The sequence below is a fragment of the Canis lupus genome, chromosome 16 (genome assembly GCF_011100685.1).
Source record: "Canis lupus familiaris isolate Mischka breed German Shepherd chromosome 16, alternate assembly UU_Cfam_GSD_1.0, whole genome shotgun sequence".
Taxonomy (NCBI): Eukaryota; Metazoa; Chordata; class Mammalia; order Carnivora; family Canidae; genus Canis; species Canis lupus.
In genome coordinates this window covers 32,654,390-32,670,599 of record NC_049237.1, presented here as the reverse complement: position 1 = coordinate 32,670,599, position 16,210 = coordinate 32,654,390, and the positions used below count along the sequence as shown (strand labels likewise).

At 43.1% G+C, this 16,210-nt stretch overlaps 1 protein-coding gene across 8 annotated transcripts in view; it reads left to right on the top strand.

The window, feature by feature from the left end:
* NRG1 (neuregulin 1) overlaps window positions 1-16,210 on the top strand; it is a 1,144,545-nt gene that overhangs the window by 913,422 nt on the left and 214,913 nt on the right. Inside the window, exon 1 of one of the 8 annotated variants that reach the window (XM_038560150.1) lies at window positions 12,609-12,821. The exons of the other annotated variants lie outside the window; for them this stretch is intronic. Within the exon in view, the coding sequence (XP_038416078.1) occupies window positions 12,725-12,821 (97 nt within the window). The 5' untranslated portion in view covers window positions 12,609-12,724. Of the gene's footprint in view, window positions 1-12,608; window positions 12,822-16,210 lie in introns of those variants that run through there. 8 annotated transcript variants of the gene reach the window in all.

Genomic DNA, 16,210 nt, shown 5'->3' with positions numbered 1-16,210 from the left:
TTGGAGAAGCTTTGCAAATGCGTGTGCTCAAAGTGTGGTAAAGTGGGGATGTTCTTTGTGATGAGAATGGGAGGATGGTCTAAATCATCTGGGGCTGGTAATACAAAAACCGTGACTTAAAACATTAAAAAAACCCCAAAACCCTATTTAGTCAAATGCCAATATGGCAAACCCTAACTGGTCAACTTGTCTGCATTTTTACTGTTTCTCAAACTATATTTCTATCTCCTCAAATAGGAGTAAATTTTGGAGAATCTTTAAAAAAAGAATTACTAATACAAAACTAGTTACAGGCCTTGGAAGGGACTCTTGTAAGTGTGGAGTTCTGAAACTTAACTTTTATTGGTTTTACCATAATCCTACCTAAGTTCAAGTATTTTCAAAACACAGGAAGTGTGATTGAAGACATAGGCATTTAATTAATATTAGTTCCATCATCACAGAATGGCGATGTCAAAACACTGAGGGATAGCTCATGAGTGGCTTTGATTGATGATCTGAGGCTCTGCCTACAGAATCACAGATGTCTGAATGTATATAGACAATTCCCTCAATATATAGACCAATCTGAAGAGTTCAGACTCCAATTCCAACATTTCCTTCAGCATCAGACTCAAATTTGTCACAACTGTCTCGCTGGATTCTTTTATTACCCATCTTTGCCTATATAGTTAGTCTCTGGGCTGATTTAGAGTATGGTATGTTATTGAGATTCTGAGATTGTCCCAGGATTTGAAAATTTTTAGATAATTTTGGTTTCTTAGAATTAGTTAACACATACCACAACTTTCACAGAAAAACAAGGTGGCTTTAGGGAAATGTTTTAATGAGGCTGGGTAAAGGAGGTAAGTTCATCTACTCATAGGAAAATAGCAAATCTTGCTAAAAGGAACTTTTTCTGAAGCAAAGCTATAATTTCACCCCAGCTGATTTTGTGGGCTTGAAACATTTTACTCTGCTTTACTGTCTTCTAAAAGAAATTTCCATTTGGAAATCAAAAGATAAAAAGATCAAAAGATAAAAACTTACATACTAGATAAAAACTTACATACTAGAGCAAAAGATAAAAACTTACATACTAGAGCAAAAACGGCAGAGTTAAACACATTTCTTACCCATGCCAAAAATTCTGCTGCTTCAGGACCATGGACATTCCTTAGGAACATGTACACATTTCCCTGATGAATCCTTAGGCTGTGATATATTTTTGAGTTAAATTGTTATTATTTATAGAAAAGTTCTTTATGTCTGCTATGAACTCACATCAAAGTTTATATAGCATTCATGCCTATGGCAGGTGCTTTATCTTACTGATTATTTTGGCAGAAGACATTTACCAAAAACATCCCTGTGAGAAATAAAAACAAACCTTCACCCTCCAAAAATAGAAAAAGGCTACAACTCTTTAGGTCCTCCTTAGACCTATGGATGAGGGCCATAAACCTCTTTGGAGTCCATTTGATGTCTGTGAGTCTGGCCGAAGCTCAAAGAAAAGGTTGGAGACAGGATCGTCTACAAACAGAGGATCTAGGATTGCTGACTTGGATTTCATCTTTTGCTATCTGTGAAAATTTCCAAATTACTTCCCTGTGTGCCGTGTGTTATCCTTTCAAAAACTAAGCTTTATAACTTAAGGATGTAAGGTATAATGTCAGAGTACATTTTGAGCCTGGAAAGCACCTTTCAGGCATCTTGTCAATTATTTACCCCCTCATTTTACAGAGGAAGGCAGTCATGCCTGGAAAAGGGAAGGGACCCCCAGATCCAGAGCTGGGAAGTAACAGAGCTGGGAGCGTCACTCCAGGCACCAAGCCGTCTTCTTACTTGTCCCCTCCTACCCATACCTTGCTGTTTGAAACAGTATGTAAATTAAAACATCTTTATAACTGTATGAGCTGGTTACTGCTGTGTAACAAATTACTCCAATCTTCGCATTTGAAAGCAACTCTCATTTATTAGCCTCTAGTTTTATTGGGCAAAATCTGAACATGGCATTACTGGGTCCTCTGCTTAGGGTCTTACAAAGCTGAAATTGAGATGTTGACTGGGCTATGTTCCAATCTGGAGCTTAGATCTTCTTCCAGGATCAGTCAGGTTGTTGGCAGTATTTAGTTCCTTGGGGCTATAGCACTGAGGTCCCTGTTCTCCTGCTGGCTGTCAGCAAAGGGTGGCTCTAAGCTCCATTCTTAGGCAAGTGACCCTCTCAGTAGGCAACAGCTACTTCAAAGCCAGTGGGGGTGATCTTTCTCTTCGGAAAAGGCCCAGCCCTTGTTTTAAGGCCTCATCTGATTAGGTCAGACCTACCCAGGATGATCTCACTCTTGATTAATTCAAAGTCAACTGATAACCTAATCATAGGAATGGTATTCCACAGTATCAGTAGGCTCCACCCATACTCAAGGGGAGGGCATCAGACAGAGTGTCTGTATCAGTGGCCAGGTGTAATCAGTATTAGAATTCTGTTTACCAAATTGGTAATATTCTACTTACTCAAGTACTAGTTTTCATTTTTACCTCCTTTTCCTCCATGCTGCGTGACAACCAGCAGAGGTGCTATCTTCCTAGTGCCAGCTCTAAGCTGGATGTTTGACTCCCATGAGCTCATTTAAGTCTTGTAACAGTGACCAGTATTACAATCAGAATTATAATCCCCATTTTCTTGATGAGACAGGCTTCTCTTCCTTAGGCTTCCATCCAGACCCACAGCAGAGGCTGGGACCCTCGGAGGCTCTCAGGCAGATGGGCATATTGGGGGATGGTAGATGGAGCTGCTGAGTGACAAGCACTCCTGGTAGGAGGAAAAACACAGTTGAAGCATGGAAGTAAGAAAGTTCAGCGTGACCCCAGTACACCAAATGCACGGGAAAACACAGGGAAGAAGTCGCAAATTGATGCAGCACTTAGATTGGGAAGGACCTGGCTACCCTCTACCAAGATGTTTCCATTTTATATCAACAGGAATCCAATAGAGATATCACGTAAGGAATGACAAGATAATAGCTTACATTTTAGAGGATTAAGTTGGGTAGCAGGAGGGAAGGTGACTGGGTGTGAGCACAGTACTAGAAGAGGAGGACTTAGAATAAGTCCAGTACAGTGACAGCGGAATTAGATTGGGGGACAAGCCAAAGAGGCAGTGATGCGGCTTCAGAGGTGAATGCACTGGAACTGGAGCTACCAAGTGGCTGGAATCAGGGGAGGCAAAAAAGATGGGAGGAGAAAAAGAAAAGATCATGCCTAGTTTCTGATCATAAGCTATGTTTGGTTTTGTTTTTGGTGGGGGAGGGAGGGCGGGGATTACTAACTTCATTTTGAGCTAGTTGGAATATATATAGTAGTTGTACATATATGTATATACACACGTTTGTGAACATTTGAGATAGCTCACAGTGAATGACATTTTTATAGGATTATTGTGTAGTTAAGAAGAAAATGGCTTTAAATATTGGGCCATGAGCCAGCCTTTTTGAGACAGGTAGAAAAAAAAATTCAGAAAAGGCAGAAAGTTCTGCCACTGAGATATTATTATGAGTCCCAGGAGAAGCTTTTGAGATGATGTGTGTATCAATATTCCCTAGGCTTAAGGACTCAAAAGTGAACACTATATGTGCCAATTAGGAAGGAGTTCCATTGGATTGGTGGTGAGTTTGGGGAGGAGGAGATGGATTCCTTTAGTTGGTAAATGAAAAGGAACTGACAATGTTCGGTAGTAAAAGTAAAGGACAGGTCCAAAGAAAGATTTCTGTTATGGTGTCTTTGTTAGAATGGGGAAGCATAATGTTCCTGGTTAAAAAAGGAAGACGGAGTGATCTGGCATTAGAGATTGGCAGGGCAGGTACAGCAGTAGGACAAGGGAGGGAAAGAATTGATGGCACTGTGATGAAAGTTTCTTAGGTAAGAGGAGAAAAGTAAAAAAAAAAAATTTAAATTAAAAAATTTAGACTCATCTTGGTGGCTTAGTGGTTGGACCTCTCCCTTTGGCTCAGGTTGTGATCCTGGGGTCCTGGGATGGAGTCCCACATTGTGCACCCCATAGGGAGCCTGTTTCTCCCTCTACCTGTGTCTTTACTTCTCTCTCTCTGTGTCTCTCATGAATAAATAAATAAAATCTTTTTTTAAAAAAATGAGTCGAGAAAATATGTACTAAATTCTTTCCATTGCATTTGTGGGAGGGAACTATCGTTCTAGTACCCACAGTAAAAACACATATTGCTGGTGCTCAGGGGTCTATTTATGATCATGAAAGTAAAAGAAATAGATGGTCTTTACTTCATTCTGTGAGACCATCATTTGGAAACAACAACAGGAGAAAAAAGTTTTGTGATTCCAAAGCAAGATAAATGTCACCTTTTTCTCTTTCTCTTGACAAAACCAGAGCTGGTCTTGGCCAGTCTCAAAGACACCAGTCTCCACTGGAATGACAAATTTTTTCGATGCCCCAATATCTTTGCTTTACAGGATGTCAGAGATTTCCATCGACTCTAGGACCAAAAAAAGATCACTTAGAAAGTGCTCGGCCAAACATATTCTTAGATTTTCAGCTGGATGTCTGGGGTTCAGGATTACCCCGAGAATTTCTCTGGGCTCCAAAGAATCCTACATACTGGTTAAGACTCTGGACAAGATCAGAGTTCCCTGCCCCACTTGAATTAGGTGGTTTTACTTGCCCCTATGGGAAAGAGTTGGAACAAACCCAACTTTTATGATTAAGCAGAAAAGACAACATTTTCCATAAGTATGTAATCTTCTGCATGGTTGGCTACCAGTTATTTTTTGGATGGTCATTTGGTTTCTGTCAAGTTAGCTAATTGTTCTGCTACATCATCTTTAAAAGATGACTTGCCTTCTTGAGTTGTTAATAGTTGTGAAATTATTTTCCCAAATGAATGAGAATTGAAAGATATATATATATATATATATATATATATATATATATATATATATAAATCATTAGCACACACACACACACACACACACACACACACGTTTCCAAACATATAGTGTGTTGAAAGGTGGTCTATTGCAAAGTAACTCAAATTCTAGGCCTGGGTCCAGGGGTGGAGATGACTGTAACATTCCACTGAGAACTCCACTCTTGGCTCTTCACTGAAAACTAGAAACCCCTAGTCAAGTCAAATATATGAAGTATTGGGTTCTATCTAACATGATGAAGACCTGAAAAAAAAAAAAGGAGGGGAAGAGAATTCGTAAAGATTAATAAGGAGGTTAGAAGAAATTATATGGGAAGGAAAAAAAAATAACTGTGATGTTATTATATTCCTGAGGCAGGTACAGAGTTTGTGGGTCAGTGTTTCATTTCATCCAGTGCAGTTATCATGATGACATTATGAAGTCATCTCCTATGTACTATAATCTGTTTTGGAAATGCTTCCTTCCAGGTGTCTCTTATGGGACATACTGAAGCAAAGAGTTGATCTGTTAAATTACTCTTACTGCTCAAATATTTGAAGTACTAATTCATCACTATGACATTAAATTTATATTTTCACATCATTATAAGTTTCACAGGGGTGAATCTTTTCACAACAATGAATAAAGTGCCTCTTGAAAGGAAATCATGCTAACCTTGTAGTGGATCTTATGGGGCAACTTTTAAAAAGACACGGATGCATCTGTGTATCCCTTGGCTGTATATTAGATGTGCACACAAACTGAAGCCCAAGTATGCATGGAGAAATCCCTTTGCCTTTGCTGTACAGATACGGATGATGGGAAGGAAGCAAGATATTAGAGGATGAAAACCAAACTCAAAGCTAGTTCTAAGCAACTTGCTGCAATGACCAAATTGGGACTTAATCACTGGTCTGCCAAGTGGTTAGAGCAACCTTATATTATGCCCGACTAGAAAGGAGTTTTAACCCTGTTAACAATGCCCGGTTTGCAGGTTTTCATCCATTATCCTTTTGTTAGAACAGCCCTGCTAAAACCTAGCTGTTTTATGGGTCTCTCTGACTCCTCACAAGAATCCAAGGGAGGAAATGGAGCCAATAAATGTAATCTACAAGTGAAACTTGCAGAGGCAATTTAGGAGAAAAAAAAAGTCATTATCCTTCTTGGGATTTTACCATTTCACAAAAGTTACCACCTCATCTCCTAAAGTATTGAGACATTGTGATTAGTCACATTTTTTTAATGTGTTTTTTCTTGGAAAGGCTTATTTCAACAAATGGTATCCAAAGTATGATGCTTAGTATGATCATCATCATTATCATTTTAAAATTTGATCAAATAAACATAAGTACTATACGTATGTATAGTCGTATATACATATCAAAGTAATTCTATTTCTCCACATTTATTCACCAATTAATAAAATGTATGTAATTGGCTATGATCAGACAGGTACAAGCACTAGAGATGTCACAGAGAACATGAAATTGTCAGTCTTTGCCTTCAAAGAGACTAATGCCCAGTGAGAACAGATCATTGTTTTTTTTTTTTTTTTAAATCACAAAACAATGATATAATAACAGATAAGAAGAAATGTTATGAAGGAGATGCAAAACTATGACAGGGGATTGAAACAGTTTTCAAAGGCAGTGGATAGCTTTTCTAAGCAAGTGAAATTCATTTGAAGCTTGAGAGATAAGTGAAATTAGGCAAAGTGGGTTGGTTGTGGAAAAATTCAGGCAGAGGCATCAGCAAGTACAAAGGCACTGGGACCAGAAAGAATGGCCAGCTCTGAAGGCATGTTGCCAAGAGGTCTCCGTGTGGCAGAGAGAGGGAGGAATGAAGCAGAGTGAGAGAAGGCTGGAGTCAGGCAGGAACTGGCCCTTCAAGGGCATTTGATATGGTTTCGGGAAGCACAGGTGCCTGGGCTAGATTTGCATTTCCAAAAGACTTCTCTGACTACTGTACTTGGCAAAATAACAAGAGGGAGCAAGATACCAGGTAGAAAAGATTTACTATGGTCAAAGCAAGGAAAGGATGAAGGTGTGGATTTGGGTGGGAGTAAATGAAGAGGGAGAAAAGGAGACTAAAGTCAAAATGACAGGACATGGGGATGGGTTGGATGCAGAAAAGGTGTCAAAGGTGATTGCAGAGTAGGTAATCAGCAGCCAAGAGGTAGAAAATGGTGATATCGGAACCAGGCTTTTTATATTCATTCTATTCTATTTAAATTCATTCCATGCAAAAGCAGTGCTTCCCGGATGCAAAGCATGGTGCTGGGAATCTAATAGATAGCAATAGGAAAAAGGTATACAAAAGGATATATAACCTCTGTCTTTTATAAGCTCACATTCAAATACAGTATTTCTCACTTCCAATAGTAGAAAGAGAAATAATAACTACGTACCCACATATATAAATGTACACACACAGAGATGTATACACACAGGTATGTCTGTATATGTGTACAAGTACATATATGTACATATAAATTTGAGGTATTTGTATCGCACACATCTGCATTAAGTATCTATTGCAAGGGGATTGAGGAAGATACAGATCAATAATTCGTGCAGAGGTAAGGGAGAGAAACCAAAAAGTTGCATGAGACTGTACTTAAAAGAAGTGAAAACGTTTCAAAAACTATCCTCTTATTAATATACTTATTACAGAAGAGATTAGTGACACTGGCCCTGTTTATCAAATAGAGTCCATAAAAAGAAATTAGACACTAGTATTCAACTATATAATCCTTATTTATTTATTTATTTATTTATTATTTATTTATAAAAAGATTTTATTTATTTATTCATGAGAGACACAGAAAGAGAGAGAGGCAGAAACACAGGCAGAGGGAGAAGCAGGCTCCATGCAGGGAGCCTGATGTGGGACTTGATCCCGGGTCTCCAGGATCACGCCCTGAGCCGAAGGCAGGTGCCAAACCTTTGAGCCACCCAGGCGTCCCTATAATCCATTTTTAATATATGATGTATCCCTGCAATCACGAGAATAATTTTATCGTTAATAATAATGATAAATAATACTAATCACAACAGTAATCATCCGTGGATAGCAATTAAAAAAAAAATCACGTAGTAAGCAAACTACATAAGTGTAGATTCTATTTAGCGTTGTTTGAATCTTATGTTTTTATGTTTTTTGGTTGTTTTTGGAAGGAGGGGATTCTAACCTCATAATTTTATTATCAAACTGATTCCCTTCACAGGAGACAGAATATGATTCCTTAGTAATTCTGTCAAATATTTACCAAATGTAAGGGAGAACACTTTTCCAGTCTTGCCAGGGCAGCTTGTGGGTCAGAAGCTCTTTAACAATTTGCATACTGATTCTAATGCTCTAACCAAGCATAAGGGACAATTGCTCATCTATGAATTCCTAAGGCTCCTTTCATCGCATTTTCCTCACAGGATCATCTTTGCCTGTTTCAGTTTTGTGTATACTTCTTTTGATTGCTTGTTAATGTCTCCTGTTTATAGGGAGAGTATTATCTAATCTCTAAGATAATATGCAAATGTTGTTTACCATTACTATAATGGTGCAGAGGGTGGACTATGTTTGTAATCACTAGAGGTGAAGCTACCATGAAGCTAATGAAACTGACTTTTCAAGATCTCTCACATCCAACGGTCCTTTAATGTTCTTGGACTTAAATTTGTATTTTTAGTTTTGTGGGTTTTTTTTTTCTTTTAACTATAGCCCACAAATTTTGAGCTGTAGGCCCTAGAAAACTTATCTGGCCCTGCTTTTCATTTGTATTATAATGATTAATTGGTTTTTATGCCTTTCTCACAGTATCTGAACTTCATGACAACAGGGGCATTTTTTTTTTTTTTCTATTTCCCTACAGTCTAGCATTTGGTTCAGTAAGTGCTTGATGAATGAATAAGTCATGCATATTTTGTGGTTGTTTGTTTTGGGGCTGACTCTGATGAGAGAGATTTTCTTTTGCATTCATGCATCTTCATTAATGCAATTTCAAAAAAGTAGTGATCTTAAGTTATTTTTTAAAAAGTTAAAAGTACCTATTTTAATTCTAAATTAAATTCCCATTACTGTCAGTATGCACAATATTTTACAAAAAATGTAATCTATCTTCACATGTTAATGTTCTTTCATTTTATTTATTTTTGTCTTTTAAAATTTCTCTTGGGGTATTTTCCAAACGGGAATTACTGAGATAGAGGACATATTTGGTCAGCTTTGTAGATTTTAAGAGAACTTCTAAAAGGTAAGCCTTGCCAAAGAAAAATGTTATGGCGCAGGATTGCATTTATTTTAAGCTGTCATTTAATATAAGATCTCCATTTTATCTTTATTTCTCAAGTTGCTTATTTATAAATCTCCAGTCTATTTTTCAGGAGTTGACAAATGTTGACAGATTGACATATGTTACTTGAGAGCTGATAAACCCTCTATGATACATATTCTAGGAGCCAAACAGCACATAACAAATTAGGAAAATTATACCATGAAGGTATGTCATCATTTCTAAATTATACAATTCAGGTTCATATTTTGGTCTTCAAGGAAGCTAAATTATTCTTCTTTCTTTTTCCATCCCTTTTTCTGATCATTTCCAAGGTTTTTAAAAAAGGAAAACAAAACAAAACAACAACACAAAAACAACCCTACACAATCATTTGCTACTTCCTGACCATAGAGATGAATAATTTAGGAGAATCTCAAGCTCTTGAAAAATCTCATAAATATTTTAATTATCAAAGAAATGAACTTTTATTTGGTTGATCTTTTTACCTAACCATAAATAATGGAATAAAATAACCCTCAGAAAATTAACACTAAATAACTTAAAGGGCAAAAACATATTTAAACAATGTATCAGGAGAAAAAAAATTTTGGACTTTGTCATGAATTTTCTGACAATTCAGCTGCAATTGACAGTTAAAATATGACTCCAGAATACAAACATAGTCCCAGGAAGCCCTATCAGCCAACTGCCCCTTCACCATCTTTCTTAAAGGTTCTTTCCCCATTTATCAAGGCAATTTTTGTCCTCTCTTTTTTTCCTCTGTCTCTAGCACATCGAACCAAAAAAGAACAATTATTGCATGCTCATGTATACTCAGCCTCCTCCCATCAAATTCCCTCATTCCGCAGGCATATTTCCATAGGAATCCTGCTGTTACTTAGTGGCCACCATGTTTTATTGTCAAAGTATTGCAATATTAACAATCTTTTCTGTGGTCCTTCATTCATACTTTGGGAAAACTGTCCACTAGTACTAGAGTTTCCTTCAAATGGAAAATTATCACAAAATTGCAGGCTCTTCCGTAGCCTCACTGAAAAAATACTGGAATAAAGAATTAATAAGCTGTTTTGAAAAGTAAGACCTCTAGATCCAAAACAAAACTGATAGTATTTCCATAGGTATGGGTTTTTACTACTGCCTTCCTATTTTATTTCGAAAAGACTTGACACTTTTTATTCCAAAATACATTTGTGCTTGCTTTATATTCTTCAGTTCTAAAATAAGGATATATTTGATAACCCTTACCTATTGTATATTAAGCCTTTAAAGGGTCTCATATCCTGGAGGAAGAATACATTTTTTTGAAAGGGCTCCCCTCTTCTGAATTTTGCTGTTTCCTGCTTTGTTGAGCAGTGGCCCCTCCTGGGAAAACAGAGCTATTTCAGCCAACATTCAGATTTCATTTTATGTAAGACTCTGTGGAATATTACAGTGCCATTCAGGTTTATTCGTAATCTTTCCCCTGATTTTGCTGTTTTTATGGACTAGCAAAATTTATGTTTGGTGTTTGTTGGAGGGTCATCAGAAGATACTTGGACATCAGACTTTTTCCAAATAATGATAGCAGTATTGCTAAGACAGCTCTTAGCAGTTCTTTGTACCCAGCACATTCAGTGAGAATAAAACTATTCTTATTTTAGGACTGTTTTAAAACAAACGTTTTTGCTCCCTACCTTCCCACTTATAGCAAGGAGGCACCCCAGATTTCACCTGCATTTAACTGGTGCCAATTACAATATATACCGAGATGCCTGTATGCACTAATGCTTCAGCTAGCATGGGCCCCAAAGAATGGCTTATCAGGAGCAAATCACTCGTAGAAGAGGAGTACGGTTGTCCATATCCAGGGCCTCCGGACCGCAACGGGACCCTATCACTGTAAATGAACGTTCTAAGTCAGCCACGGCTGTGATCTAACGTCGAGGCTCTGTTCTTTTACATGATTCTGGATCATTCTGTGGTATGGATTACTCTGGCCTCTAACTTTTGTCCTTCTCAGCAGGGTGCCAACGCTTTCTTGATCTCACTGCTCTTTAGAATTCTCCACCAGAGGGAGGACAAGGGAAGGACACGTAGGTCTCACCCGCACTCGGGAGGAAAGTTTGAATCCCACAAAGGCAGCGCCAGCGAATCCGAGAGCTCCAGCCCTGCCTTCCCAACCCTCCCGGCTCCTCCCGCGTTCTCGCCGGCAGAACCGAGTGACTTCCCGCTCCCAGCCGGGGCACTAGTTTTATTGTCGATCGCCTTTTAACCCGGGGTTTTATCAGTTCCTTGGAAAATCGAGCTGTCGTGAGAGACGCAGCTTAGGACCCCCTCTCTGGAGAGGCTAGCTTATTACTATCTATTATTATTATTACTTCTCATAAAGCTAAAGATGAGAATGGCGACAGGCGCGTCGCTAGGCGCGGGAAGGCAGGGGACCCCCCCCACCCCCCCCTCCCCAGTGCGATCTGCCCCCGCCGAGGTGCCCGGAGCCTCCCGGGACCGGCGCAGCCCCACGCCGGGTCCCCTGCACCCCACCCCGTCTCTGCCGCACGCGCCGCGTGGGGGACTTTCACTGAAACAAGGAAGGAATGAACCCCAAAGTCTCCCGGAGAAACAGCAGGAGCTCCTCTCCTTCCCGAGGGTTCCAGAGCCTTAATTTGGGGGCGCAGGTGTCATGGTCCCAAAGTTTTTTTCTCCAACGTTTCTCCGCGTCCGTGGGAATCGTCCAGCCCTTCGGGGCCGCGGGGCGGCGGAGGACGAGCGAGGAGCCCCTGGGTCCCTTCCTCGGTCTCTAACCTCCCGGGGCCGCTCGGTTCGGTGGCGGCGGCGGCGGCGGCCGCGTGTCCGCGCAGCTTCCAGCGACCCCTGTCGGGGGTTCCCGGAGCCGCTCCGCGCGCCGCCGCCCCCCGCCCGGCCAGGCTCGGGGAGGGAAAGGGGCTGCGCCCGGGAGCGCCGGGCCCAGGCTCCTCCCGGTGGCGTGTCCGCGCCTCGGGGTGGGGGTGTGGTGGGGCAGAGGGAGGGGGCGAGGCAAGGGGAGGGGGCGAAGGAGGCGCCAGCCTCCAACCTGCGGGCGGGAGGTGGGTGGCTGTGGGGCAATTGAAAAAGAGCCGGCGAGGAGTTCCCCAAAACTTGTCGGAACTCCGGGCTCGCGCGGAGGGCAGGAGCGGAGCGGGGCGGCGGCGGCGGCGGCGGCGGCGGCCCGGGCGATGGGAGCGCGGGCCGGACGGTGAACGCCTCTGCCTCGTCGGGCTGCGAGCGCGCCGGACCGACGCCACCAGCCGAGCCGACAGCGGCGGGCCCCGGCGCGGCGGGCCCCGAGGACTTCCCTGGGCGACCTTCGGCGCCAGGTGGCCCGGAGCGCACGCCGCGTCCGCGCCGCTCCCCGCGGCCGACAGGAGCCGCCCCCGCGCCGCGCGCCCCCCGCGCTCGAGGGACCAACTTTGCCCGAGCCCGAGCCGAGCCCTCGGACCGAACTTGGGGCGCGTCGCCCGCGCCGGGAGGGAGCCGGCCGCGAAGCGCGTGCATTTCTGCGGCGAGATGTCCGAGCGCAAAGAAGGCAGAGGCAAGGGGAAGGGCAAGAAGGAGCGCGGCTCCGGCAAGAAGCCCGCGCCCCCGGAGGGCGGCCAGAGCCCAGGTGAGTGCGCGGCGCGGCCCGGCTCCAACATCCTCTTCTGCCCGCGCCGCTGCCGCCGCCTCTCGCCCGCGCCCTGCGCTCCGGGCGCCCGCGGGGCCGGGAGGTTCTCGCCCTCGGTGGGGCCGCCCCTCACCTGGGCGCCGAGCCGCACCCGGGCGCCCGCGCCCCGCACCCGCGCGTAGGGTCGGGGCCGCAGACCCCCTGCGCCCTCCGGGGGCCGCGGCGGCGCAGCGCTCCGTGCCGCGGCCTCCCCCCAGCGCCCCGCGGCGGAGCCGGGGCGGGCGCGGGACCCGAGTGCGGGAGCCGAGGCTTGGGTGCGCGCCCCTGCGGCGCCGGGAGGGCTTTGCACGGGCCCCGTCTGCCCTCTAGCGAGCGAAGCGGGAACCGGTCTCGGCTGGGCGAGCCTGCCCCGGGAGAGCCGGGGGCGCCGGGCCCGGAGCGCGGGGCGCCGGGGTGCGCAGGGTCGCGGCGCGTGCGGGCCTTCGCCCGGATGCAGCCGAGATACTGGACCTGAGGTCGGTGGAGAGGGATTCCGAGAGGTCAGCGAAGCAGATGAAATCTAGCCCAGCGCCAGGAGCCAGGCCTGCTCTAAAGGAGTCCTCAAACTTTAAATTTAGCAGTTCTGGCTTTCAGGACCTCCTTGATAAATATGGTTAGTTTATGTTCCCAAGAGGTTCCGAAAACCAGAGTTCAAGTTTTTGAACCCAGTGGGTTACCGGTTATATAACAGAATGAAATGGAAGTCGCGGCTTTCTGGAGACAAATCTTGTGTTTAATACTCAGAACACGGCTGTGACTGACAGTTTCACCTTAGGTTTCTCTAGGAAGAGCTGATCCTCTAGATATTGTCTTGACTAGAGCAGCCCAATTAAATGCTTGAATATGAGTGATTGAGTGAAGAAGATGCTTTAAAAAGGAGAGGAGGAGTATAAGGGGTTGTTGTTGTTGTTGTTGTTGTTGTTTTGTCTCTGCAATTCCCAACTGTTAATTGATCCGGATCCCTTAAGTCACTTAAAGCATCTCCCCAACACATTTTATAAAGCACTTCTGAAAGTTTAATTCACTAGCGCTTGGTAACACTGTGGCTGAGAAGATAAGCAGAAATATTTGTCTGTTCCTTGTAAGAAGAAAACAAGATTTACTTAGTCCTCTTATTGGCATCACTGATAGCATTTCAGAACCTGACTTACTGGCAGGGACCTTCAGCAGGTTTTGAGCAAAACAAAAATTGAACAAAGAGTAATTGTTTGGCCGCAGACCATTCCTGTGCGTGCTTGTATAATAAGATACTGCTGATCAGATTCACCTTATTTACTTCATGAGGGTATAGAGAGACTTTCTTTGCTTTCGCCCTGTGCTTTGGGGACAAGGTATGAAATGGGGAGCTCAATTAGCAACCTCTGCCGGTGACTTTATCAACTGTCCTTTCAAAAGTCATCATGGTAAATTAGACTTTAGACGGAATCAAAACTGTAAAGTTGCAGAGTTCTTTGTGGAGGCCGTTAGATGTTCTCCTGTCCTGCCCATGAACTCTGCCTTCAGAAGTTTCTGTGGTCCCCTGTAGGAGGTCTGCTGAATGAAGGAGGGGCATTGGCTTGAAGTGGCATCCTTTTTAGGTAACAGGTTTGCATTTTGTCAAAGGTTTATAGCAGCAGTGCCTTAGCATAGACATTTTAGATAAGCAGGTAGATTTAAGAGCAAGCCAGCATTTCTCTGTCCTCCAAGATCTTATCTGTGAGGTAGGCAGCTGTGTTGGGACTACCCCAATGTTCTCCCTTGACACCGAGTTCGAGAGCTCCTTTGGTGGCTCTCATTCTGCATTCTAGTCACAGTAGTGGTTCCCTATAAACCAGGTAGATTGGCATCCTTAAGTGGCATTCTCTTTACTATCTTCCTGGAAAATTGAGATGAACTTGGCTCTAGGTTAGTTTTCAGTATATATAAAAGGTGTGTGTTTGTGTGTATATATATATATTCTTATATATGTATATGATTTTATTTATTCACGAGAGACACAGAGAGAGGCAGGGACGTAGAGGGAGAAGCAGGCTCCTTGTGGGGAGCCTGATGCGAGACTCTAATCCCAGGACCCCAGAATCACGCCCTGAGCCAAAGGCAGACGCTCAACCACTGACCCACTCAGGCACCCCTAGTTTTCAGAATATTTGTCTCCGTTTTACAACAGGTAGTCCTCATCTCTGGGGAGGAAACTTTTAACTTTCTCCAGGGCATCTTGGAGGAGGTAAAAAGTTGTATAAATCATATAAACCACTTAAGAATATTGATTCTTTGTTTTGATTTGAAAAGAATGCTCAACCCGAAACCAGCTCTGTATAAAATCACATGGCATGAATAGATTGCTTTGAAATCATTGTCTCTCCTTGTCATTTTCCTTATGATGACGAGTGCCAGTGGACTGTCCCTTATCTTAAGGGTGTCAGTAACTGATAGTCATAATGGCTTGTGGGAGAAACTCACATCTCTTTTTCGGCTTTCTTTGCACTCAAGTTCTCAGGTGTCCTCAAAAGAAACAACTTCTGGTGCCATGACTGTGGTGTTGCCACTTACCCTGCCAGCCCCGATGAGGACCTAGGAGCACACCCATCTGTTAGAGAGCTCCTGTGTTAGGATCGTGCAGACCCACATTTCATCTCTTGCTGAAAGCAGCCACTGAAACTGCGTGTGCTGGACGATGCACATGCAACCGCCCAGCTTCTCTTTGGATGTCATAACATGACTTCACGACAGTCGGGGGAGATATAACGCTGAGATAACAGCCTCTCAGCCCTGCTGTGAGCTGTATTATATGCAGAGGCATAAACACATCTGTTGGAGGGAAATTTTCAGGGGAAAAAGGCTTCTTTAACTTTCATATGACATGTGCAACTGATATGTGATACATACATGGCTATGTTTCACAGTATCCACATTTTTATACAATTAACTGAATATTGAATTGCACACTGTTGGGGCTGCAGATGTTCAACAGAATTATCTATTCCATAATAATGGCTCTAATAGGTCCCAAGCCCTTGGGGTCATTGGTTTCTCTTCTTTGCTCAAAATAAGCAAACTCAGCAAATCCTGGGCTATGTAACACGGATCCATGTAGTACCGGGGGCCCTGTAATATCCTGGGCCTCCTAGACTCTAGACCTCCCATATCCATTCTCTTCTTATTGATTTAGCTCAACAAACTTCCTATCAAAGCCTCAATTACAAAACCAGAGTTTTTGTTTGGTTTCGCTTGCTATTTGGTCATAGCAACTTCTTTTATGAATTTCCATTTGCTGATATGTTTCTCTTCCATAAAACACCACAAAGGATTTTTTTTTTTAAAGATTGTATTTATTTATTCATGAGAGACACACACACACACAGAGGCAGAAA